Source organism: Zalophus californianus, chromosome 4, assembly GCF_009762305.2.
Source record: "Zalophus californianus isolate mZalCal1 chromosome 4, mZalCal1.pri.v2, whole genome shotgun sequence".
Classification (NCBI taxonomy): Eukaryota; Metazoa; Chordata; class Mammalia; order Carnivora; family Otariidae; genus Zalophus; species Zalophus californianus.
Window position 1 is genome coordinate 15,287,468 of NC_045598.1, and position 25,119 is coordinate 15,312,586.

At 39.4% G+C, this 25,119-nt stretch overlaps 2 protein-coding genes across 14 annotated transcripts in view; both read right to left on the reverse strand.

Moving 5' to 3' along the window:
• The window catches only part of EIF4G3 (eukaryotic translation initiation factor 4 gamma 3), a 337,040-nt gene that overhangs the window by 98,101 nt on the left and 213,820 nt on the right, over window positions 1-25,119 (reverse strand). For 10 of the 13 annotated variants that reach the window (XM_035727265.1, XM_035727264.1, XM_035727263.1 and 7 more), the window contains 2 exons: window positions 22,772-22,880; window positions 16,241-17,080 (listed from right to left, as the gene is read on the reverse strand). In XM_035727265.1, coding sequence (XP_035583158.1) covers window positions 16,241-17,080; window positions 22,772-22,880 — 949 coding nt within the window. Of the gene's footprint in view, window positions 1-16,007; window positions 16,143-16,240; window positions 17,081-22,771; window positions 22,881-25,119 lie in introns of all 13 variants that reach the window. The other 3 variants (XM_035727269.1, XM_035727267.1, XR_004820035.1) reach the window with 2 other exon arrangements.
• On the reverse strand, window positions 1,813-3,072 carry LOC113938193 (tumor protein p63-regulated gene 1-like protein). The gene is given in 2 exon segments (XM_035727275.1): window positions 1,813-2,409; window positions 2,412-3,072. Coding segments are annotated over 2 exon segments (810 nt in total). The 3' UTR covers window positions 1,813-2,260.

Below are 25,119 nucleotides of genomic sequence, written 5' to 3' on the forward strand. Positions count from 1 at the left end.
GACAAAATTATATTTAGGTGTTAAGAGTCGAGGAATTATCAGAATGGAAAATTTTGTGAAGACAACCATATTGAAAAAATTGTCAACAGGTTCTTTAGCAAGGTGTAGGCTGAGAAGAGAGCATCAAGGCAACAACGTAGGAATTAGCACCTACCAAACAGGTGTGAAGGACTAGCGAAAACCAAGTAAAATTAGGGAGAGATGAGGATTAACACAGAGCCTTAGCTGAAGGCTAACCCAAGAGTCTGGATCTTAGACCTCTGAAACAACAACTGTCTAAACAACTCTTGGATAGATATGTCCAGAAACTATTTTCTCTAGAAGACTTTACTAGAGAGTTTCAAAGCAGAAAGAGCTGTGATAGCTGGGGTAATAATCTGCTAGTCTATGAAACGGACTAGAAAGGCAAGGGGATCAAACAGTTAGTTCGATGGATAAAGAATGGGATGGACAGCTGGAAAGGCAAGAAAGGTCAAGTTGTATGAGGATTTACCCAGAGTGGCTCAACCGAGGCAAAAATATACAAGAACTAAGCTAACTAAGAACTAAAGAAATGCAGAGTCATTACTTCTAAAACACAGATGTCTTATGTGTTTCATCCATAAATACTAACATTGCTCTCACAGCCCAGTCAGGTGTTCCATATTTGTGACATCAAACAATGCCCCTAGAATGGCTACTATAGTGGTGCATTCGCTACCTAGCTGAGAACACCCTCTAAAACTCAGGTAAGACGTAGCTACTAGTAAAACAGTAAGATAGAGTAAAAATAATTCATAGTTCAGACATAAAATACATCAAAAGACAATGAGGTTTTTGGTTGTACCCCAACATTCCTCCACGTCTGGTACTGTTGATTATGATGTTTTTTTTTTTTTTTTCGATTGTAAATGTCTTTACTACAAGACCAAAAACGAAGGTTCAAGACCCAGGTGGTGTGGAAGCAGCCTTTCGATTTTCATAGGCTGCTGCATTTGGAGCACAACCATGCCGACTAAAGCTACACCAGAGTTGTAAATATGGAGGAAGAAACCTGTGAGCCAGCACTTCAAGCTGATAACAAATGCTCCCAGTCAAGCCAGCAAGCCGAGGACGGGTGGGCGCATGGGTAGCGTGCCCTGGTTCCCACATGTACATGCTCTTCTGCAGGCCGCCACGGCTCAGGCGTGGTCAGGGCGACACTGACAGCCTCCGGTCTGCATGGGCACTGCGGTCACCGAGCCAGGGGTTAGCAGCAAAGGAGATGAGAATCTAATGCAGTCCCTTTTTTTTAAAAGGGCATTCTTTAAAAGCAAAGTAAGCAACCCCCATTTTAAATGAGTATGAGAATACAAATCTAGACTAGGCATAGTTGTCAAATTGTTTGCAAAGAACTATCAAGGTGACTCTCAAATTAATGAATTGTCTAAAAATGACTTCCTGCAAACTTCTGGGCCTGGCAAAGATGCCAGAGGTATTAACACAATATAATTTTAGAAAAAGTGTGACTTTAGGTCAAACACATATTTACACAAAAGCAGCTGTTCATTCAGGAGCTGAGGAGGCAGACTGTCTCTCCTTTAGTTCAACAGTCGGCTTGTTTTGCATTTAGCTTTTTTTTTTTTTTTTAATTTTTTATTTATTTATTTGAGAGAGAGAGAATGAGAGAGATAGAGAGCATGAGAGGGAAGAGGGTCAGAGGGAGAAGCAGACTCCCTGCTGAGCAGGGAGCCCGATGTGGGACTCGATCCCGGGACTCCAGGATCATGACCTGAGCCGAAGGCAGTCGCTTAAGCAACTGAGCCACCCAGGCGCCCTGCATTTAGCTTTAAAAAAATGAATTAAATTTCAAAATACAAAATTTGACACCAAATATAAAGGTATTTGCAACTACAGGCACTGGGGTTTAGGGACCTCCCTGGGTGGAACAATCTACACAGTTGAAGCACTAGCAGGGAGGTTCTAGTGGGATCACACGTTTATTAACATGCTAGAGTGCTGGGCTGGGAAGGACCATCAGAAGCCAAATGCAGACACTCCAGGAAAAACACAGAAACAGGTTCTAGAAGATGGAAGACCGGCCAGGACAGGAACAGCTAGATTCGTCTTGCTTTTTGTCTGTAGCTCCTATTACCAGATGTCCAAGATTCAGCTAGAGTATAGGATTCATTTGACTATTCTAATCGCGCTCAGATTCCTGAAAGGTTAACAGCCCGACCCTGCCAGGGGCAGCAGAACTGGCCTGACACCCCGAGTCCCCAGGTCTGCCTGTGGGCAGCGTCTAGAAGCCTATTTTGCCTCTGGTCATGGAATAACCCAATTTAGCCTCATTAATGAAGGACATCAATCCCACGTAGGTCTCAATGAGGAGGGGATGCTCCAAGACCAGCACACCGTTGGCTTGTCCCAGCAGAGGACTCTCTTTTTGGGCTTGACAGCTTGGATTAACATAGCTTTGAAGCTTTCCAATTGGCACAGAGCGGCTGTCTTCTCATCCGCACCGGCCATCGGATGCTCTATGAACGTGACATAGGGCACGTTGGTGGACCAGGGGTTCCATCTGTTTATGAAGGAAGGGCGACTCTGTTTGTCCCAATGAATGCGAATCCCAAAACCTTCTCGCTTGTTGAGCGATTTCGGGAGAAACTTGAATTCTCCGCAGGAGATGGTGTCCACCACATTTAAGGCGATGCGGACCACCTGCTGGCACTGAAGGCTGATGAAGTCGTACTTGCAGATAAGCGCCTGGCCTGTGATGAGCACCAGCCGCTCCTTCTCGTTGTTCCAGTGGTCAACCTCGGTCAGCAGCCACATGCCCTGGATGTCGCCGTCCTCCACTGGCCGCACCACCACGCCAATCTCCTCCACTGCCTGCTCGATGGTGCCGGGCCGGAACACAAAGTACTCCTTGACACGGGCGCGGCGCGTGGGGTCATGGATGCTCAGCGGCCGCCACAGCGTCTGGCGCAGCGGCGTGCCCGCGCCCGGCCGCCCCCCAACCGCGCCGCCGCCCGCGCCGACCTCCTCGCCGGCCGCCAGCACCGCCGTGGGGCTCGTGCCCGCCGAGTCCACCGAGTCCTGCAGCTGCAGCATGGCCAGGCCGACCGCTGCCCAGGACCCCGATCCCAGAGCCCGCCCGAAGTGGCTGCAGTCGCCGTCGCTACCGCCCCAAGCTCGCCGATTATGATGTTTTTGTTGAAATCTATTTCCTAAATTTCTAAGCTATAACTTCCCTAACTGGATTCATTTCTAGCTTCAGGGTTTTCAGCATTAAATTCTAAGGCTGATGCCTCTGACAGATCCTTATACATGCTGGTGACACAACCACTCAAAGTCTTATTCATTTTTTTAAAATAATAACTTTATTGAGAAATAGTTAACACACTATAAAGTTCACCTTTTTATACAATTCAGTTGTTTATAGCTGTAATGGAAAAACTCCAGTCTTTCCACTTCCCTTTGTAGGGAAAAACTCAGTTATTTCCTATTGTGTTTTCGTTTACCACTTGGAACACTTCGCTTCTGACACCTCTTGTCATCAAATATATGGGGTTTTCCCTTCCATAACAAGCAATTCTCCATGACATCAACTGGGTGTCCTACAATTTAACTCAATTCAAACACTATCAACCTGAGGATGTCAGATCCCACAGGTTAGGGCTCAGTTCCACAAGACTGTTCTCCTTCTACTTCAGACGCCAGTCGAAAGCCCAGGTGGTCGACCAGTATAGATCAGAAGTTCCAATGACCACCCTCTCCTCAGGTTCGATGAATTTCCTAGAGCAGCTCACAGAACTCAGGGAAACATGTACTTGCTTTTACCAGTTTATTGAAGGACATAAATGAACAGATGAACAGCCAGATGAAGAGATATAAATAGACAAGGCAAGGTCTGGGAGGGTCTCAAGTGCAGAAGCTTCCATCCCTGGAGTTGGAGTACATTACTCATTACTGGTGTGGACATGGTTGCTGGACTCGAAGCTCTCTGAACCCCCTATCCCTGAGATTCTATGGAGGCTCCCTCACATAGGTATGATCAAATACTAATTCCATATGCAGTCCCTTTCTTCTCTCTAGGATGGGCGATGGGGCTGAAAATTCCAAACTTCCAATGATTTGGTCTTTCTGGTACCAGCCCCCTCCAGGAGCCATCCAAGAGCCTACCTAGAGTCACCTCAGTAGATCAAGACAATCTTAGTGCTATCACTTAGAAATTTACAAGGCTTTTAGGAGCCCTGTGTCATCGATGGAGGTAAAAGACCAACATTAGAACAAGAGATGCTCCTAATGTTCTTATCACTTAGTAAATTACAAGGGTTTTAGGAGCTCTGTGCCAGTAAGGAGTGACAGAGAGCAATATATATTTTCTATTGGAGTGCCTGGGTGGCTCCAACAGTTAAGCGTCTGCCTTCAGCTCAGGTCCTGGGATTGAGCTCCATGTCAGGCTCCCTGCTCAGCAGGGGAGTCTGCTTCTCCCTCTCCCTGTGCCCCTGCTCGAGCATTCTCTCTCTCTTGCTCGCTCTGTCTCCCAAATAAATAAACTCTTCAAAATAAATATGTTATTTCCTATTATCTCACAACACCATATTCAGAGTTGTGTGACCATCACCACTATCTAACTTCAGACATTTTCATCATCCCCAAAAGAAGGCCTATACCCATTAGTACTCCCTCCCCATCTCCTTACCTCTGACAACTATGATTCTACTTTGTGTCTCAAAGAATTTGCCTATTCTGGACGTTTCACATAAACAGAATCATACGATATGTGGTCTTTTGTGACTTTTTTCACTTAGCATGATGTTTTCAAGGTTTATCCATGTTGTAGCATTTATCCGTACATCATGCCTTTTCATGGCAGAATAATATTCCATATTATACACACACACACACACCCTAATTTGTTTATACATTCGTCAGTTGATGGACTTTTAGGTTGTTTCCAATTTGGGGCTATCCAATTCATTTTTTTCCCATTCCTTTTTCTCTCTCTGTTTTTCTTCCTAATTTTCTACTCCTGTCCTAAATAGGAAGTTAATGTTATTAGTATTCTCTTCTTAAATGCATGCCTAAAGCTTTTCAATAGTACAGATTATCCTGGTAAAATTCACTGTTCTAAGCATACCTCCTCCCTTCCAAATGACAGCAGAGGTTACCATGAGAGGTGACTGGCCATTGTGAAGGTTAAATGATATAATGGGCACAAAAGCCTCTAATCAAATTTATGCACACATAGGGACTACTGTTAAGGACTTTCTACTGTTTCATGCTCAAGATTTAATTAAGAACTTTTGAGATGCTATCATCTTGTTGAGCTTCTCTTCTTTGGAGCATGAATTCCTAAGGACAGTGATAACGACACTGATTTATTCTGTGTAATATTAGTATAGTTCAAAGGGAACATTTGGTCCCCTAATACTAGCTGAATATAGAAATATTAATATTTAACATTTACAGAGTGCTTATCATGTGTCAGACACTGTGCTAAGTGCTTTACATACATCACATTTTATGTTTATTAGAATTATATGAAGTAAATACAATTATCATCTTCAAATTCTAGATGAGAAAAACTCAGAGGTTAAGAAACTCGCCCATGGGGCGCCTGGGTGGCTCAGATGGTTAAGCATCTGCCTTCAGCTCGGGTCATGATCCCAGGGTCCTGGGATCGAGTCCCACATCAGGCTCCTTGCTCAGCAGGGAGTCTGCTTCTCCCTCTCCCTCTGCCTCTACCCCTGCTTATTCTCTGTCTCTCTTGCAAATGAATAAATAAAATCTTTAAAAAAAAGAAAGAAACTCGCCCATGGTCACAGACACAGACAGGGGAAAGGCTAAGGTGCAGGAGTGTCTGACTCTATTGTCTTGATCTTGACCACAATACTTTACTAACAGTGTTGAGATTAACTAAATACACAAAAAGTAACATACAGATCCTATGCATATATATATATATACAGAAGATTGCTACTATAACTAAATATAACAAGATTTTGTAGTAAAAAGTAGAAGGGTAGAGTTTGTTTTGAAGGTGAATGCCCCTGAATACCACCCAACATCCTAAACGGTTTAAGCAGAGATATGAAAAAGGAGTGGTAAAGTCAGATCGATATTTTAAAGAGATACTGCCTGGTGGAGAATGAACATGAAGGGGGGCAAAACTGGACATCCCAGGGACATGAGAGATCCTAAGGCAGTGAGAGCAGGAAAAGGAGAGGAAGGGAAAAATTCAACAACCACATCAGGTAAAAATCAGAGAACCTTGATAAATGATTATACACAAAAGATGAGTAACTCAAGTCCATCAACAGTGACTTCAGGATTTTAGCTTATGTAAAGCCAGTGCCATTAACTGAGATAAAGAACAGGTTTAGGTCAATGAGATACCACCTCACACCCAGTCAGAATGGCTAAAATTAACAAGTCAGGAAACGACAGATGTTGGCGGGGATGCGGAGAAAGGGGAACCCTCCTACACTGCTGGTGGGAATGCAAGCTGCTGCAGCCACTCTGGAAAACAATATGGAGGTTCTTCAAAAAGTTGAAAATAGAGCTACCATACGACCCAGCAATTGCACTACTGGGTATTTACCACAAAGATACAAATGTAGGGTTCCAAAGGGGTATGTGCACCCCGATGTTTATAGCAGCAATGTCCACAATAGCCAAACTGTGGAAAGAGCCAAGATGTTCATCAACAGATGAATGGATAAAGAAGATGTGGTATATATACACAATGGAATATTATGCAGCCATCAAAAGGAACAAAATCTTGCCATTTGCAAAGACGTGGATGGAACTGGAGGGTGTTATGCTAAGCAAAATAAGTCAATCATTAGAATGAGAAAGACATGTATCATATGACCTCACTGATATGAGGAATTCTTAATCTCAGGAAACAAACTGAGGGTTGCTAGAGTGGTGGGTGGTGGGAGGGATGGGGTGACTGCGTGATAGACATTGGGGAGGGTATGTGCTATGGTGAGTGCTGTGAATTGTGCAAGACTGTTGAATCACAGATCTGTACCTCTGAAACAAATAATATATGTTGAAGAAAGAAGAAGAAAGAAGAAGAAAGAAGAAGAAAGAAGAAGAAAGAAGAAGAAAGAAGAAGAAAGAAGAAAGAAGAAGAAAGAAGAAGAAAGAAGAAGAAGAAGAAGAAGAAGAAGAAGAAGAAGAAGAAGAAGAAGAAGAAGAAGAAGAAGAAGAAGTAGTAGTAGTAGTAGTAGTAGTAGTAGTAGTAGTAGTAGTAGTAGTAGTAGAAGAAGATGATAGCAGGAGGGGAAGAATGAAGGGGGGGAAATTGGAGGGGGAGATGAACCATGGAGAGACAATGGACTCTAAAAAAGAAACTGAGGGTTCCAGAGGGGAGGGGGATGGGGGAATGGGTTAGCCTGGTGACAGGTATTAAAGAGGGCACGTTCGGCATGGAGCACTGGGTGTTATACGCAAATGAATCATGGTACACTACATCAAAAACTAATGATGTAATGTATAGTGATTAACATAACACACACACACACACACACACACACACACACACACACACACACAAGAACAGGTTTAGGGAACTAGGTGATTAGTTCTATAGTGGACATATTAAATCAGAGCTGGCTTTGGGATTTCCAGATGGAGATATTTGGCAGGCAAGAGGAAATGGAAGACAGAAACTCAGAAGAGAAGTTGAGTATGGAGATAAAAATTTGGAAGTCATCTACCACCAGGGTAGATGAAATCAACCGTGAAGAATGTGTTGAATGATAACAGAATTACAACATGACCCAAATACAAGAGAACTGTCTTTGGTGATGGAATTGTTCTATATTTTGACTTTGGTAGTGATTACATGACTTTATGTGTCTGTCAAAATTCAAAGAAATGAGGGGCACCTGGGTGGCTCAGTTGTTTAAGCAACTGCCTTCGGCTCAGGTCATGATCTCAGGGTCCTGGGAACAAGCCCCGCATCGGGCTCCCTGCTCAGCGGGAGGCCTGCTTCTCCCTTTCCCACTCCCCCTGCTCGTGTTCCCTCTCTCGCTGTCTCTAAGTCAAATAAATAAAATCTTAAAAAAAAAATAATTCACAGGAATGAATGCTAAAGGGAGTGAATATAACTGCAAAGAAATTATATACACTAAATCTTACTAAAGAAAAAAAAAGGAGAGAACAATGAGCAGTGTTACATTTGGTGAAAAGACTGTAAGATAGCATGCTGGGAGCAGAAAGCAGATGATGTTAGTTGAGAGTGAACAGAGAAGTAGCAGAAATGATTGACTATTCTTGGGAAGCCTGGATGAGACAAGGAAGAGAGTTTCAATGACAGCTAAGTGGATGTGTAGGATTGAGGGTGTATTTTCACTATGAGATAGACTTCAGCAGATTTACAGTGACAAAGAAATCTATGGGAAGGCAGTGGATATATAAGGAGACTGTAAGGGACAACTAAGAGACTCCGATGAAAGTCTGGATGAAAGGGCGCCTAGGTGTCTCAGTCATTAAGTGTCTGCCTTCGGCTCAGGTTATGATCCCAGAGTCCTGGGACTGAGCCCCGCATCGGGCTCCCTACTCTGCAGAGAGCCTGCTTCTCCCTCTCCCACTCTCCCTGCTTGTGTTCCCTGTCTGTCAAATAAATAAATTCTTTTTAAAAAAAGAAAGTTTGGATGGGGTCAGGTTGGTAGCTCCAGCAGAAGGTTAAAAAAGGCATACTTAATGCACTCAATAGTCTACACAAAGACACAAGGTCATCTGCTGAGGGTTAGGAGGGTTGGGCTGAGTATAGGATTTTATAAAAGGCAAGTCATATAGGAATGACTGCGCAGAGAGCATGAATTGGTAGTTATATCTACATTCACAGTGGCAGGTATTATCCAGTAGTACTCTGCCTACTGGAATTTAGGAATAGAGAAGATGGGGTACAGCTACCTAATGCTTCTCAAAAGGAAAAGGTGGTAGGAAAACCATAGATTTTCATAAGAGGATAGCTCAGATAATCATTCTCTTCCACCTCTGCTTAAATCTCATACTCCTTGAAGACTACAACTCTGATTATGTTATTTAAACACTAAAACTTGCTGCCTTTCCAACATTCCTTTCCCTATGTGGTTATTTTTATACCACTTAAAACATTCTAACATACGGGGCACCAGGCCGGCTCAGCTGGTGTAGTATGCGACTCTTGATCTCGGGATTGTGGGTTCTGGCCCCACGTTGGGTGTAGAGATTACTTAAAAATAAAATCTTAAAAAAACAAAAAAGGGGCACCTGGGTGGCTCAGTCGTTAAGCGTCTGCCTTCGGCTCAGGTCATGATCCCAGGGTCCTGGGATCAAGCCCCACATCGGGCTCCCTGCTCAGCAGGAAGCCTGCTTCTCCCTCTCTCACTCCCCCTGCTTGTGTTCCCTCTCTCTCTTGCTGTGTCTCTCTCTGTCAAATAAATAAATAAAATCTTAAAAACAAACAAACAAAAAACTTTCTAACATACTACAAGGGCAGAGATCTTTTGGATTCTTCAATTCTTGGAAACCTTGAGTGCCCAGAACAACTGACTTATAGTAGGCCCTCATTAACTTTTTGTATGGTTGAAACAGGTGGGCTTCCACATCTCCCTCTGAACATGGGTCACCAGCCCCTAACCCCAAAAATATTCAAAGAACTTTATAGCTATATGGAAAGCATGTTAGAAAAAATAACAGAGGGATGCCTGGATGGCTCAGTTGGTTAAGCAGCTGCCTTCGGCTCAGGTCATGATCCCAGGGTCCTGGAATCAAGTCCTGCATCAGGGAGCCTGCTTCTCCCTCTGCCTGCCATTCCTCCTGCTTGTGCTCTCTCTCTGACAAATAAATAAAATCTTTAAAGAAAAAGAAAAAACAGAAATGTGAGGTAAAGAAAGGCTTGAGTTGTAATTCTTCCTATGACTCTGAGAAACCCAATTTGCCACTACATGGCTTATTTTTTATATCAGCAAAATAGGAACAATGCTATACTAGGAATAACTGCTTAAATCATAAGATTAATGCCTGAGAAAAGGCTCTGTAAAAATTTAAAAAGTAACACTTTATTATGATTGCAACAAAATTAGCAAGTACTAATAATATAGCAATAGTAAATAGAGAAAAGATATAATGTTGAAGAAAATGTATTTGGGACTCTTTTTTGCACTTGTAAGGAAAATTTTCTTGTCAAAAGTATTAGAAACCATTCTCAAGACTACTGTGTGCAAGGTGGAGATCAGCACTGGAAGAAGAAAACGCTTTTAGAAAGACTAGGTTTTCCTGGAGAGAGCTCTTTCTTCTGCCTGACAGAGAATAGCAATTCCCAAGCTGTCTGGATTACTCTGTCTGGAAGGAGGTAAGCACAATGGTTTCTTTTGAAAGTAAATTAGTAAGTCTGGGGAAAAGTCGGCTGAATTCTGAACAAAGAATCCATGTCTATTCATGGAGATATGTATGACTAAGGTTATTAATATCCAACGAATGAAACTTTTGAGACTCATGTTGCAAAGAAATGAACTACTATAAATAGCAGGAAAATGTATATCATATGAAGATGAGGGATTTTACAAGGGGCTTGCCAGAAGGCTTGGCACTTCAGTCTGTTAGTACGTTACACCATTAGGTGTCTGGGTTCATTCTGCAGAATAAAAAGAACTTGAGGGGCACCTGGGTGGCTCAGTCAGTTAAATGTCTGCCTTCAGCTCAGATCATGATCCCGGAGTCCCAGGATGGAGCCCTGCATTGGGCACCCTGCTCAGTGGGGAGTCCGTATCTCCCTCTGACCCCCCACCACTGGCTCACACTCTTGCTTGCTCTCTCCCGAATGAATGAATGAATGAATGAATGAATAAACAAATAAATAAAAGAACTTGACCCAACTCCAGTATTTTCCAGAGAATGCTTTAGATTTCACCGTGAAGAGAAACAAGAAAGTAGGAATCACAGCAGAAATGTACTTTCCAAGGCAGCTTTGTTTCAAGTATTTTTATAAATAAGGTGAGGAAAGTCAATCATTTTAATTTATTTATCCCTAAGGATCATTCAACTCAAGCCTCTGAAAAAGGGAGCCAAAAGCCCTTGTTTTAAAAACTGCTCTACTGATTTTGATAATTAACATGGAACCAGGAACATGTAAGAAGTCCTGCACTTAAGGCTTCAGAACATATTTTCTCTAGGGGCGTCTGGGTGGCTCAGTTGGTTAAGCTTCTGCCTTCAGGTCAGGTCAGAGCGCTGCATGGGGGGGGGGGTCCCTGCTCGGCGGGGAGTCTGCTTCTCTCTCTCCTTCTGCACCTCCCCCACCGCTTGTGCTTTCTTCTCTCTCTCAAATGAATAAATAAAATCTTTAATTAAAAAAAAGAACGTATTTTCTCTAGAGGAATGTGAGAAATTAAATTGTAAGGGTGTAGATTAAGGGAGGGATTAGGCTTGTGGAACATCAAATCACAGGTGATCTGTTGTCACCCGCAGAAACTAAATATTCCAGGGATGTTTCAAATATTTCTTAGAAGGTGTAAGTTAAGCAAAGGCAAGAATAAATTTCAGATTTCTAATTCCTGCTGCTGACCTTCAGATCATGGTTTTACACATGAGACTCAGGTTAGTCTACCCAAACTGAAAGGCTTTTATTTCTCTGCATTTATGCTTATGTTTTATTTCTTTGAAGGTACTGTGAATATTCTCACAGGTGAAAATAAATCAAGGATTATTATTAAAACATATTTTCCTGAGCTAAACTATGCTCCTTTTATACTGAAGTGAATCAAAACCAAAAGAGAGAACAGCAATGTTACTGGCTGTATGGATCAGTATTTTATTAACACCCCCAAAACATACAAACGTACCTCCATTTGAGAAGTAAATCTTTCATCTTGCAACCTACAGAATCTGGGAACCATCCTTCAACCTTAGCTTAGCTTCCAAGAATATAAGGGAAACTCCTGGAAGCCACATACACAAGGTGAGTTGTTGCCACTACTGTAGTCACTACACTACCGGGAACATGGGATGCTATGCCAGTCTCTAAAAGCAAGGAGCTTACATTTTAATATCAATGTGGGAGAAAAAGATCTTGGATCCCAGCGAAGTGAGGACGTGGAACTGAGGTTCTCACAAAAAGCCCTGAGACTCCAAACAGAGTGACAGCCTCAGTGAAAAGGTAGCTAAAACAATAAAAGAGAACAAAATAAACCAGTGAACCAACACAGAGTAAAGACAAGGAAGGACACTTGGTTTCACCTAGGTGGAAAGGGACTGTTGTCATCCTGAAAAACAGTATCCACAGGGAATGCCTTCACAGCTGTTTGGAATATGAAAGGAGATTTAGGACATTAAACTCAGATTAAGGTTTAGCTAATGTTTTCCTCAAGACGTGGTAAATAAAGCAAACACACCTGCTTTGGGATGACCTGCCCATAGTGTACATCCAGGAAAGTTTTGCTGAAGAGGAATTCATAAAACAAATTTATAAGATATACGAAGAAACAATAAACTATGAGCAAGAGCCAGAAGACACAGTAAGTTGAAAGATTAGAAATGTCCCTCTGCCAAAGGAATTTCAAATAATACTTTTATAATCAAATAGAGATAATAAAAAAACTAAACTCATTATTTTCAAAAGTGAAAAGTTCATGTCACACGGCATGCACATTACATAGTACACACATTCAGGGAATTATATAAAAATGAACTGCTGGATGATGAGTGGGGAATGTTTTTCCACAAGTTCTGAAACTCTCTTTTATTACACCACAAGTACACAAAAACCATAATAAAAACCCTAAGACTTCAAGAAATACCCAATACAGATTTCTGCACATTTAATTCCTGAACCAATCGTATGAACTAAGTAAAAGTCTGGCCAATCTCTGAGGTTTTTCAGAGTACACTGAACATAAACACAATTCTCATTTCACAGGGCTTGCTCTTCAACACCTAAGCATCCAGAATTGCTGCATTTTGTTCCAGTCAGAAATATGATCTAGAATAGTTGCAAGAAAATGTTTTCCAGCAGAAGAAAAGGGACTATATGCCTAATGTCTGAAGTTACAGCTTTAAACAAGTATCTCTATACCAACTCCTAAGTATTCTTATGCATCACACCTGTCAAAAGCAAATGTGTTCTGAAGCGAGCTTTAAAGTGCTTTATCCTCAGGCAGACGCAGTGAGACCTAGTCTCAAAAGTCAACAACAGGGGTGCCTGGGTGGCTTGGTCTGGTTGAACGTCAGACTCTTGGTTTTGGCTAGGGTCATGGTCTCAGGGTCCTGGGATGGAGCCTGATGGGGCTCTGCACACAGTGCAGATTCTGCTTGTCCCTCTCCCTCCCGCTCTGCTCCTCTCTCCCTGCTCTTGCTCTTTCTCAAATTAATAATTTTTTTTAAAAAGTCAACAACAAAAAACTGATATCCAAACCAAACTGTTATGATTTAATAATCTCTTAAAATAAACAAGGTACTAAATGACTAAGTGCAAATAAGATTGTAGTCACTGAGAACAGGACAACTTCAAATGGATATATCTTCAAGAGTGATGATAATTTAAGTTTTTAATAACTTTTGTGGCAATAACAAAAAACATTTGTATAGAAATGAGAGGGCCAGGAATGTTTTTGGTAGCTTTATAGTTTAAAAAATGCTATTTACGGGGCACCTGGGTGGCTCAGTCGTTAAGCGTCTGCCTTCGGCTCAGGTCATGATCCCGGGGTCCTGGGATCGAGCCCCACATCGGGCTCCCTGCTCAGCGGAGAGCCTGCTTCTCCCTCTCCCACTCCCCCTGCTTGTGTTCCCTCTCTCACTGTGTCTCTCTCTGTCAAATAAATAAATAAAATCTTTAAAAAGAAAATGCTATTTACATGGGTTCTTCAGGTTCATTTACTTTGAATTCTGAAGAGCGAGTGTAAGAAATCAAGGGCTATCACAGAACTTCTAGTTCATTATATATAATACATTTATAGGTTAAAAAAACCATAAAACTAGAACAATGCCAGGACGCTTTACTTCCTGATATTACAACCTCTACCCCCACCCCTAAATCATGCAAAAGAGAGTTTGTTCTTTTCTAGCTATCCTCTGGTTACTGCTGAAGTATCTACATTCCTTCACTAAGCTGCTAGGGACTTATATTACTAATTCCCAGAGTACTGGCATTTCAGAAAAAAAAAAGGAACCATGGTATGAAAATTACTTGCCCTAAAATCTGTTTGTCCATCTATCCCTGGGCACCGTCTTGCAAATATCAGGCCACCTAACTGACATACTGCTTAAAAAATCAATGTCAGGAATGAGTGGAAGTATGAGTTTGGTATGGGCTCATTCTTTGCTTATTTCAGGATGCAGGAATGGTTTGTATCTATGACTTGTATTACCTATGATTATTTTGTTTTTCTTTCTGTCTTTTGTTTTTTTAAACATTTGTCTTCAATAGCTTCTCCTAATTTTGGAACTACCACATCACTAGCTGTTGGATGACAATTCACAGGTGAGTTATGTGAAGGGAGACAATGAAGGGTCAAACAAACTCCTGTTCTCCAACAAAGGAGCGTTCCTTGGGGGGCTTTCACCTGTAGCTACATCGAAACTGTTTTTTCAAAAAGCCCCAGGTCATCACCCCACCAAGAAAGAAGGTTCCTAAAATAGTAATGACATCGTGAATTCCGATGTGATGGAGGCCAGTCTCTTGAGGAAACAGATGATTTACAAACTTTATGATAAATTACCCCCTGTCCCCACCACCTTGCACTGTTGCACCATGTTGAACTAGATGTTCTACTGTTCCAAGGAATCAGACAACCCCCCTAAGAAATTCAGGAGAAAACTGCCTCAAGAACTGAGCTATGTAGGAAAGCTAGATCTTAAAACTAGGGATCAGGTTTTTGATTTAAGTTTCCCTATGGATTAGACAGCTGAAAAAAGACAATAAACACCGAGGATGCTGATGACTAAAACCTCCCCACCCAGTGCATTTCTAGAACAACTGCTGGGGGAGCATGCAATTTTCTAATTGTATAATTTAACTTGAGGGGTATAGACAGAGCAAATTATACTGCATGGGGCACTACTGCACCAGATAGGCTATGCTGACTTATTCTTATGGGCCATATTCTTATGGGCTAATGACTCTAGTTGATAAGCCTCAGATAATTTTTGATTAAAATTATAAAAATTCAGGGGCACGTGGGTGGCTCAGTCAGTTAAACGTCCGACTCTTATTTCTGCTCAGGTCATGATCTCAGGGTCAGGAGATCAAGTCCCTGAGTGGGCTCTATGCTGGGCGTGAAGCCTGCTTAAGGTTCTCTCTCTACCTCTCCCTCTGTCCCTCCCCCACACACCCCAGCTCACTTGCACTCCCTCCCCCCACTTTTCCTCTCTAAAAAAAAGGGACAGCACCTGGGTGGCTCAGTTGGTTAAGCATCTGCTTTCGGCTCAGGTCATGATCTCAGGGTCCTGGGATTGAGCCCCATGTTGGGCTCCCTGCTCGGGGGGGGGGGGGGAATGGGGGCAGGGAGTCTACTTCTCCCCCTCCCTCTGCCCCACCCCCCAGCTCATGCACACTCTCTCTCTTGCGTGCTCTCTCTAATAAAATCTTCAGAAAGAATTATAAAAATCCAATATTCCTAAGATCCTAGGTGATGCTACATTAAATAAATAATTTTGAACTGGGAAGAATATAATACTTTGACAATAATAATAAAATTAGTATTCCAGGAAAAAACGAAACCTCTAAAGGAAAAAATGAAGAGCATTAAATTTCTCTTTGAATCAGAGAGGGCATTTTCATTTTTCAGAACTAGTTACAAACTTCAACATTGTGATTGCTATTCTTCTAAATCCCAGATTAAAGAAGAGATGAATTCCTTTATGTTTAGGATTGACTGGGTTCTAAAATTTGGAGAAGACAGGATTAAGGACTATAGGGTATGCTTGTTTTAATTGGTTTCCAGCCCCAAAGCTACTAAATTAACCACTGAGGAACTGATTCATATGAACAAGGCAAAAAAAAAAAAAAAAAAGAAAAGAAAAACAAAAAACACATGTACAGTGACATATACCTTGGAGGCATTTTGTATATTTGAAATTTCATTTGCATTTTTAGACAATGGAGTAACTCTTTTGCAGGCTGCACTAAAACATAAACACACCATTGAAGAAATCAGACTACGAATGTCAGCATTCATTTGATGTTTCTGGAAGTCAAGGAAAGTAGCCAATTAAAAAATAACTCAAACACTGCTTCTTTTTCATGTTCAGCAAGCATAAAATAATTAATGGCACAACAGCTTACCTGGGCCGGGGCTCTTTCTTGAACTTAGGTTCTGGGCATCCACAATCTCTTCTGTTTGCCCGCCTGCTTCTACCTCTATTTTGTTCTGAATCTCTTTTGCATCTTCACTAAGGCAAGTTCTTATGCTCTCATCCTCTTCTAAGACCCTCTGGACTGTGGTGGGAACACCAGCAGTACTAACATTAGTGGCAGCAGCAGGAACAATGGCTGGTGTGGGAGGAGGAGGAGCTGGAGGAGTTGGAGGAGATGGAGAAAAGGAAGGAACTGTGGAAGGGGTAATGGGAACTGGGACACATTCCACTTTCATTTCTTCTGGGGCATTTTCCAGAATCTCCAATTCAAGAGTCAATGGCAACACCTCCTGTTTTACTATTTCCACAATGCTCTCTGTGGCTGGTAATGTTTCACTAACTCCATTCATTTCATTAATTAGATTAGTACTAGAAATCAGTGGAATATCATTAGGTGCTACACTACAAGATTTCTTGCATATATCATCATCAATTACATCTGTTGGTGATGGATCTGATGTCTCTGTGCAAGATACAGGGCTGGGTACAGGAATTGTGTCTTCTTTTGAGGAAGAGAGTTCACACCTGTCATCTACAGCAGTGGCGAATATTGGCTGGCTACTAAGAGCAGCAGAAGTGGGGGAAGCAATTGTACTTCGAGCAAGTGGAGAAACAGTGGTAGGTGATGGAGGCAGAGGAAGCTCTGGCATGGATTCTACTGCAGTCGTCTCTGATGTCTGGCCTGCTTGTTCTTTCTTCTCTCCACTAAAGACTAGCCTAAGGACTGGGGAAGGAGACTTTAACACTGGATCGGGTTTTGGCTTCTCTTCTGGGGAAGAAAAAACAAAAGAGTTTAAGAATAATTCTTGGATCAGAGATTATATTGTATTATTTTGGGCTAGTTCTTTTAATCTCTTACCCAAAATAATGGGCAACAAAAGACAGACCAAATTATTAGACTTACTCTGCCACTCCAAAAAACCCTGTCATATTTTCTAGTTATACCTAGTGTTACTTGGTTACCAATAAACATAAAGTTAATTTTGGAGTAAAAGAAGGAATCAAATATTAACCATATAATTATATCAAGAATACAACAGAAAAGTTCATCAAAACTGAAGCTAAACCATCCAGAATTGGGAATGGGGCTTTTATTTTTTTAAGTAAAGACCTTCATTTCTACTGTATCTTGCTCCCTATAGAAGATTTTTCTACCAAAGATACACTATAGTGTCAGAACAGCTCAAGAACAAATAAGTACAGATTAAATTATTATAGACTGGTATTTTTACTTTATACATTTCTGCATTTAGGAGAATTTCGGTAAAGAATGTGTATTACTTGTATAAAAAACTATGTTTTAAGAGAAGCTATCATGGTGTCATTTATTATCAGTGCAATTTATTATCTGTGAAATCAGGTCCCTGAATATAAAAATTCATTTACAAATTAAACTTTCATTTTTCAAAAGAGGCAGCATGTATATAATCAGAAATGTGAAAATATAAAAATGTAAATTTATCTTGTAAAAAAATATTCTTCAAGGAGAAACCAAAGTTAATCAAGTCCAATTAAAAAAAGAACATAATACATACATCTGAAATACCTGAGAATATATAAAATGTGTATCTGTGTATAGATGAAAAAGAATGAGAGCAAGAGAGAAACTGATAATCACAATAAAGGTATACCAGAAACATGTAAGAGACTGTAATTCATGAAAATTTCCATATTCTAAAATTCTAGGTAACTGATATGTGATTCATTCCAGGGTGGATGAAGCCAAAGGAGAGTGACTGGTTTCCAGCCTGATGCTTCTGTAGCATGATAAACAGGCTCCACTGGAAAAAGATACTCATGAGTATGTTCATCAAATAACAAAAATTTTAAGCACTACTAAAAGACAGTTTAAACTGAAAGGGACTTTACTTTCTCTGCCAGAAATCTCTATATATCAGTGAAAATGAGTCTTTACAATAAATTATTGTACTTAAGTTTGTCATAGAAAATATGCTCTGTTAATCAGAGAAACAGATGGTTAAATATTACCATTAAGTTGTTAAAGAATAACTCATCCTTTAATATCATTTATCATTCATCATTCATTAACTACTTTTGCTGGCCTTAAAATTCATTCTAATTTATGGGTACAGAGACCAGTACAGTACCTATTTACTGTACAGGAGAAATAGGATCATTAGGCTCTCACTGTCAAATCCCTCAGTCTATGTTGTCAGGGCAAAAGACAAAAATATTTCAAAGAAATCTATTATATGTATTATATATATGTAAGAAATATATAATAAATACACATTTATTAAAATATTGCTCATGAAAATAATTTTCAACTCACTGGAGTAACTGCTACAAAGGTCACCCAGATTACATGAAAGCACTGTGAAAGCACATCAGAGTAACACCCTTTATAAACACTGAATGAAACCTAGAAGCAGTAAATAGTAAAAAGTAATTCTCACATTAATAATCTAATAAGTATGTCAATTCTATTATTAATTTTGAAAAATAAAATTTCTGATACCAAAAACAAAAAAAGCAGACCTAGGACTGAAATTTCTATATACTCTTGAGAAAAATCTAACATGAAGAAAATTAGAAACAAAAAAAACCTTATTTTGAGAGGTCCTCATTCTGAAATAAAACTCCTTTAAATTCATTCAAGTTTTAATACAGAAAGCTGAAAAGTATACTACAGTAAACCTAAATAAAGAACACTGACTTTATCTAAGAACTTTTACTATTAAGAGTATATTGTGCAAAGCCATGATAGTCTGAAATCTAATATACTGCATTACAAATACTTCTACCATTTGTAGAAGTAGGAAATTGTGGGAATTCCATAATAATCATGCAAGAGGGAGCAAAGATAGAGGTCTGGAAGATTTAAGGCTATTTATATTAACTGCATAATACCAACAAAATAAGAGAAATAGACGAAATGATCTAACATGAAGGATTTATTAAAGAATTAACAGTGTGGGCCATATAATGGTATATTATGCAAACACTTAAAATAGGCTTTTAAAACAGTAATGATATGGAAAGTATTTTTTAAAAAGGGCACAACACTGTATGGAGAACATAAACCTAATTTGGTAACTTAAAAAAATATATGCTACTAACACATGCATATGGGAAAGTGTGGAGTTAAGCTTACTAACAATAGCTCTAGATAATGAGAAAGAGATATTTTCTCTTTCTACTTATCCATAGTTTATACAATGAATGCCAGATTTATAAGGAAAAAAACTGCTCCCTTTATTCTCAGATGGCAGTGAACCAACTGCCTAGATGGGTACCTTTGGTTGCCAAGAGTCTCATGTAACTGAGAAGGTGATACCATCACTTAATGGGCAGAGACCAGGAACGGTTAGCATCCTGCAACTTGAGGGACAACCTCACTTGACAGAGAACAGTCCTGTCCTAAGTTCCAGGGGAGCCCCAAATGAACAACATTGCTATAAATCACTGAATTACAACAGAGTATCATTCACTGAATATCTACTCTATACTAAGTGCTTTCAGAAGGCACTAAGGCTAAGACTAAGGAACAAGTAACTTTTATTTGCATTTCATTGTCCATGCCATATCCTCCACACACTGGGCTGAATGTACCTACTCAAACAATGGCAAACAACAATCAAGCTGTGTCTAGACATCATCAACGCCAATTGATGATTTTAATTTATTCAACATTCAATGGCTTTCTCTCTACAAACGAAGCTGAAGGTCTTCCCTGTGTCTTTGTATCTTTATAAAATACCAAGTAATTGGAAATGTCATATTTGTCTGGCAATTTGGTGTTCATGTAACCATTTCAGCTTTTCATATCACAAACTCTGAGAAAACCAGAAGTTTATTAATAGTAGCTAACATTTATTAAGTACTTCTTATATGGTAGGACTGGGCCAAACACAAAACATACATAGTGTCCTTTAATTCTTACAACCACTGCTGGGGTAGAAACTATTATGTTCCTGTTTTACAGATGGGGAAACTGGGTATTTTACAGATTAAGTCATAGGTCTAACAACTGGTCAGCTGAAACCTGAAAATGATTCAAAATCCCACATGTTTTCAGTCCAGGGGAAAAAAACAAAGGTGTATGGAAAAAGAAGTACTTAGGTGAAGCAAACTGGTAGGAGACTTTGGGGCTAACATGTGATTCTATTACCCAAAGCAAATCCACAGTAATGACATTTCCACTGAGAGAAAAACCAATCTGACTGCAGAATGCAGAGTCTATTATTTCTGAAGGTAATCCAGCAATCTTTGAAAACAGTACATTTTCCTATCTTTAATTTCAAAAGGAATCTAGAGTTAAGAAGAAAATGTTTAAATTTCTTAACTGTAAAAAAATTTTTTCTGAAAATTGCTGAGTCCTTTCTAATGTTATTTGAATTACATACATTTGGTTTAAAAATTACTCTGAAAACTATTCTGTATGTTGGCAAACTATGGGTACAATTAGAAACAGAATTAACTGAGTTTTCTGGAAAATAATTGGTACTAAGAAGGAAAGGGCAGTAGTCTCCCAGAGTTATTTATAAGCACTACAAAATATACTTAAAATTCAGATTTTTCTTTCCATCAAGGTAACCTAAAACATTTTCAATGCACTCATATCTATATTGAACATCAATCTGGAATGTTTATTATTCAAATTTCAACTAATCTTAAAAAAACGAGAGGAAACCAAGGGTTCTGCATTCTTCCTTATGGAAATCAAGGCCTAAATATGACAAAATGAAGGTGTTTCATAATCTAAAATTTGTAGCAGGGCGGAGCTATCATTATTAAGACATCTTATGAATTCTTTATATAGTGGCCCAGCTGAAGTTTGCATAGACCATAGATACACTATGAGGCCTCTTTGGATGGTAAGTATTCAATGTGTTTAGCATAGTTCTAACTAGCAAAAAGATTACAACTGTGCAAACTAAATAATAAAGTTTTTAAGAGAACACCCTGAAAATTGTTCTCTACTCTGAAAACATTCCGATTTTTGACTCAAAAATTAGAAAGCGTCTTCTACAATACCTACCAAGTGCACTCCTGCAAGGTGAATGGCTTTCGTATTAAAAAACTTAACCCTAAGCATGCATAAGTCTTTTTTGGGGGGGGGGGGAGTTTTATTATGTTAATCACCATACATTACATCATTAGTTTTTGATGTAGTGTTCCATGATTCATTGTTTGCGTATAACACCCAGTGCTCCATGCAGAATGTGCCCTCTTTAATACCCACCACCAGGTGAACCCACCCCCCAACCCCTTCCCCTCTAGAACCCTCAGTTTGTTTCTCAGAGTCCACAGTCTCTCATGGTTCGTGTCTCCCGTCTGAACACTGCTCAAAGAAGTATCTGACAGAGCAACTTTTAGAAGCAGGCCAAGTTACGGTTTGTTACGTACTTTTTGGTTTGGAACAATCTTATAAAACAAAACATAGGATGTATCTCTGTTCAAGTTTACTAGGTTCCTCAATACTAAAAGGGAAAAACATCCTATTATCTTTGTATGCTCTAGAAAACACTGAAATCAAACATAGTTTCTAAGTGTGAAAACTTATACAAAAAACCCAGTAATATTAAATAATATTGCTTAGGTTGTGTGCCAATTCTCAAGTACTTTTTAAAGAATAATTTTTAGAAAGTACATTTACTAACATCCACCTATGCAGGGGTTTGGAGGAATGAATAAGTCAAAAAATTAGAAATCATATAAGCTTTCTATTCATTTCTTACAATGAAGTCAGAAACACTATAGTAGCATGCTCCAAGTCACATTTTCTCCTGTGTTTTTCCAATTTTTCCCAATTTTGGTTAAGGTCAACCTAAATCCAGCAACGTAAGAAAGAAAGACTGTGATATCCCATTTTCTGACATGAGCTTTCCCTTACAGTTTTCTTTTATAATCCAAAGGCAATGTTTGTATTTAGTTCAACAAAAATTTTATACTTCGTGTTCAAGGTAAATAGGTGCAGAGACCTCAGTATGATTAAGATACACATCATAATGACTCATCAATATCAAATACTAGTGCATGATGGAGCCAGAATAAATTCAGTACTACAGAACTGAGGCTACAGAAGCCAAATTTGTAAGAAGAAATATTTCATGTTTTTAAAAACAGCAAGATACACAGGAACATGTTAAATATATAAATAAAACTATGTTATTATTGTAAAGCAATATATACTTTGATTTATTTCCCCAACCTTGTTCCACTTCCCACCAAAAAACAAACAAAACCAGTTTCAGGCAACTAAATTTTTAACTATAAATATGTATCAACAGTGAGGCATTAATAAAATACAGGAAAAAATTTTACTCATCAACCCTACTTTACTTTCCTGGAGGTAGAACGCTTTGATTTTCCATTTCAAAGCTTTGTTTATAAGTAGGTATCTAAATAACCCTTAGATGTTTCACTCTTGCTCTTAAATGCTGAGGGCAATATAATTAATTAAAAAACAAAGTGAAGGAAACAGTTATACACAAACCTTGCTTCTGGTCGCTAGCTGCAGTGACAGGGGTGCTGGAAGCAAGATGAGCACTCTCCACAGTCCCATAAACCACAGGGCTGTGCTCAGGGACCTGGCTGGACAGCTGCTGGGATTTGAAGTACAAAAAAGGGTGATAATGAGCGTGCGAACATAAAAACTAGCAACATGGAACCCAAGCAAGTGGGGAACACAGAGTGGGGCAGGAGATCACAAAATTTAAAAAAAAAAAAAAAAAAAAAAGAAAGCAAGGAAAAAATATATAGGCCAATTTAATAATTCAAAAAGTACAGAAGACAGCAAGAAAAGGAAAGAAACAGCAGAAAAGGGGAAGGAAAAGAGATGATTACTATTAACCACGGCAAGAGAAGACAGCACAAAAATCATTAATATAAATGCATTCTCCAGGATTCCTTCTAAGGACAAACAGACTTTCCACCTAATGGTAGACATCACATCTGACAGGGAATTTAACCTCCTCCAAGTCAAAGACCAAAGGGATTTGGTCAACTTCACTTATAAACTACGTAGCAAAGTAGTTCATCTGACAAAAGCTAGAAAAACAAAACATGATGGGTTTTAAAACCAGTCACTGATTCAAGAAAACAATATTGAAGGGTGATCCTCGTCATTTGTCCACATAATCACACAGGTGAAATGCAACTACTTGTAAAGTATCTAAAGGATTTTCCCCTTAAAATGTCTTTAGATTCTGGGACAAGGATGGTATCTTTTCAGAGTCAGAAATCTGAGTAAAATACCTGTTTTTCAGAGCTAAGAGGAAACTCTTCATTTTCATTCAGCCACTTTATTGGAATCAAAAATGGCCATGAAATACTAGCACAGTAGGTTGAAAAAATTGCAGCCATTGTTCAACTTCGGAAGGAACAAGAATTACACAAGGACAAGAACACTCATTCTACATCACTTTCCATGCAGGTATTTGTTTTGGATTTGAGGGTTACACAAAAGCCAAAAAACAAACCTATGTCTCTCCTCAGAGATCTAAGGTCATTTTCTCGATAGCTATAATCTCCTACATTGAATTCTATCAGTGCTATCACAGCAGAGTCCCTGCACAATTCTGATTGTCTGTTGTGTGAGTGGGTTGTGTGTTTTAGACACGAGGGGGAATAAAGGTGTGAATGAATCTGTGGTGAGTAGGGCCACTTAAAAAAGTGAGTGTTAATAAAAAATATTTTCAAATCAATAAGTCTCATTGAGAACAGGAATATAAAATAAATCAGTTCAGACACATACCATTTATCATGTCATTTAAGTAACTACTTTTCAAAACGTACAACATGCAATTTACATTTGATTATATCTGGACTGTACAGAATAACAGGAATAGGGAAAATTCACCTATTCATTAGATGATGAGAATGCTCATACTCCAAATAATTTCTAAATAAAGACTACTAAAATTATATTTCTATATATAAAAAATGAAAAGAGTTACTGTTTTCACTTTGAATCAAATAAATTAATAGTACTGCCATGATTGCTCTGAGTCCTTAGTTCTGGTGGGAAAAAAGTTGTGTTATTAAAACTCAAAAATAGGACCTCTTCATAGCTACAAATGAAAATATGGACTCCGTTCAGTTCTAAGCCTGAAAATAGCTCTAGAACAAAGGAAAAGCCCTAAGTTACTTAGCATTTATTAAACAGGAAATAAAGACCTGTAAATTGTATAATTTACCTAAAAGGAAGAAAATATTAACTACTCCAGTTGCCTGGGAAATTAATAACCTCAAAAATGGGAAACTGAGAAAACCAGGTCACCAAAATGACAGCGATACATAAGGTGAGATGTTTAAGACAGTAAAAGGCTACTGACACCTATACATCTGTGTTGATCAGAGTTTTTCAAGGTCAGAATAAAATATCTGCAATCATATTCAAGAGACAACTGCATAGACATTTTTAAATTAACAAAGTCCTAGAAGATTTTGCATATAAACATTTATAAGAAAGGACACGTGGGTGGGTCAGTTGGTTAAGCGACTGCCTTCGGCTCAGGTCATGATCCTGGAGTCCCTGGATCGAGTCCCACATCGGGCTCCCTGCTCAGCACCGAGTCTGCTTCTCCCTCTGACCCTCCCCCATCTCATGTGTTCTCTCTCTCATTCTCTCTCTCTCAAATAAATAAAATCTTTAAAAAAAATAAAATATAAGAAAGGACTGAGATAACATGCTATTTAAATCCCAATTCCAAACCCAAGCATCCAGAACATAGTTACACAACCACAACCTGCTAGGAAAGGACCTCGCAGTTCCCTCAGCTATAAAATGAAAAGGAACTAAATAAAGATCCTCCTAAAGATCCTAAAGTCCCATTCAGGTTT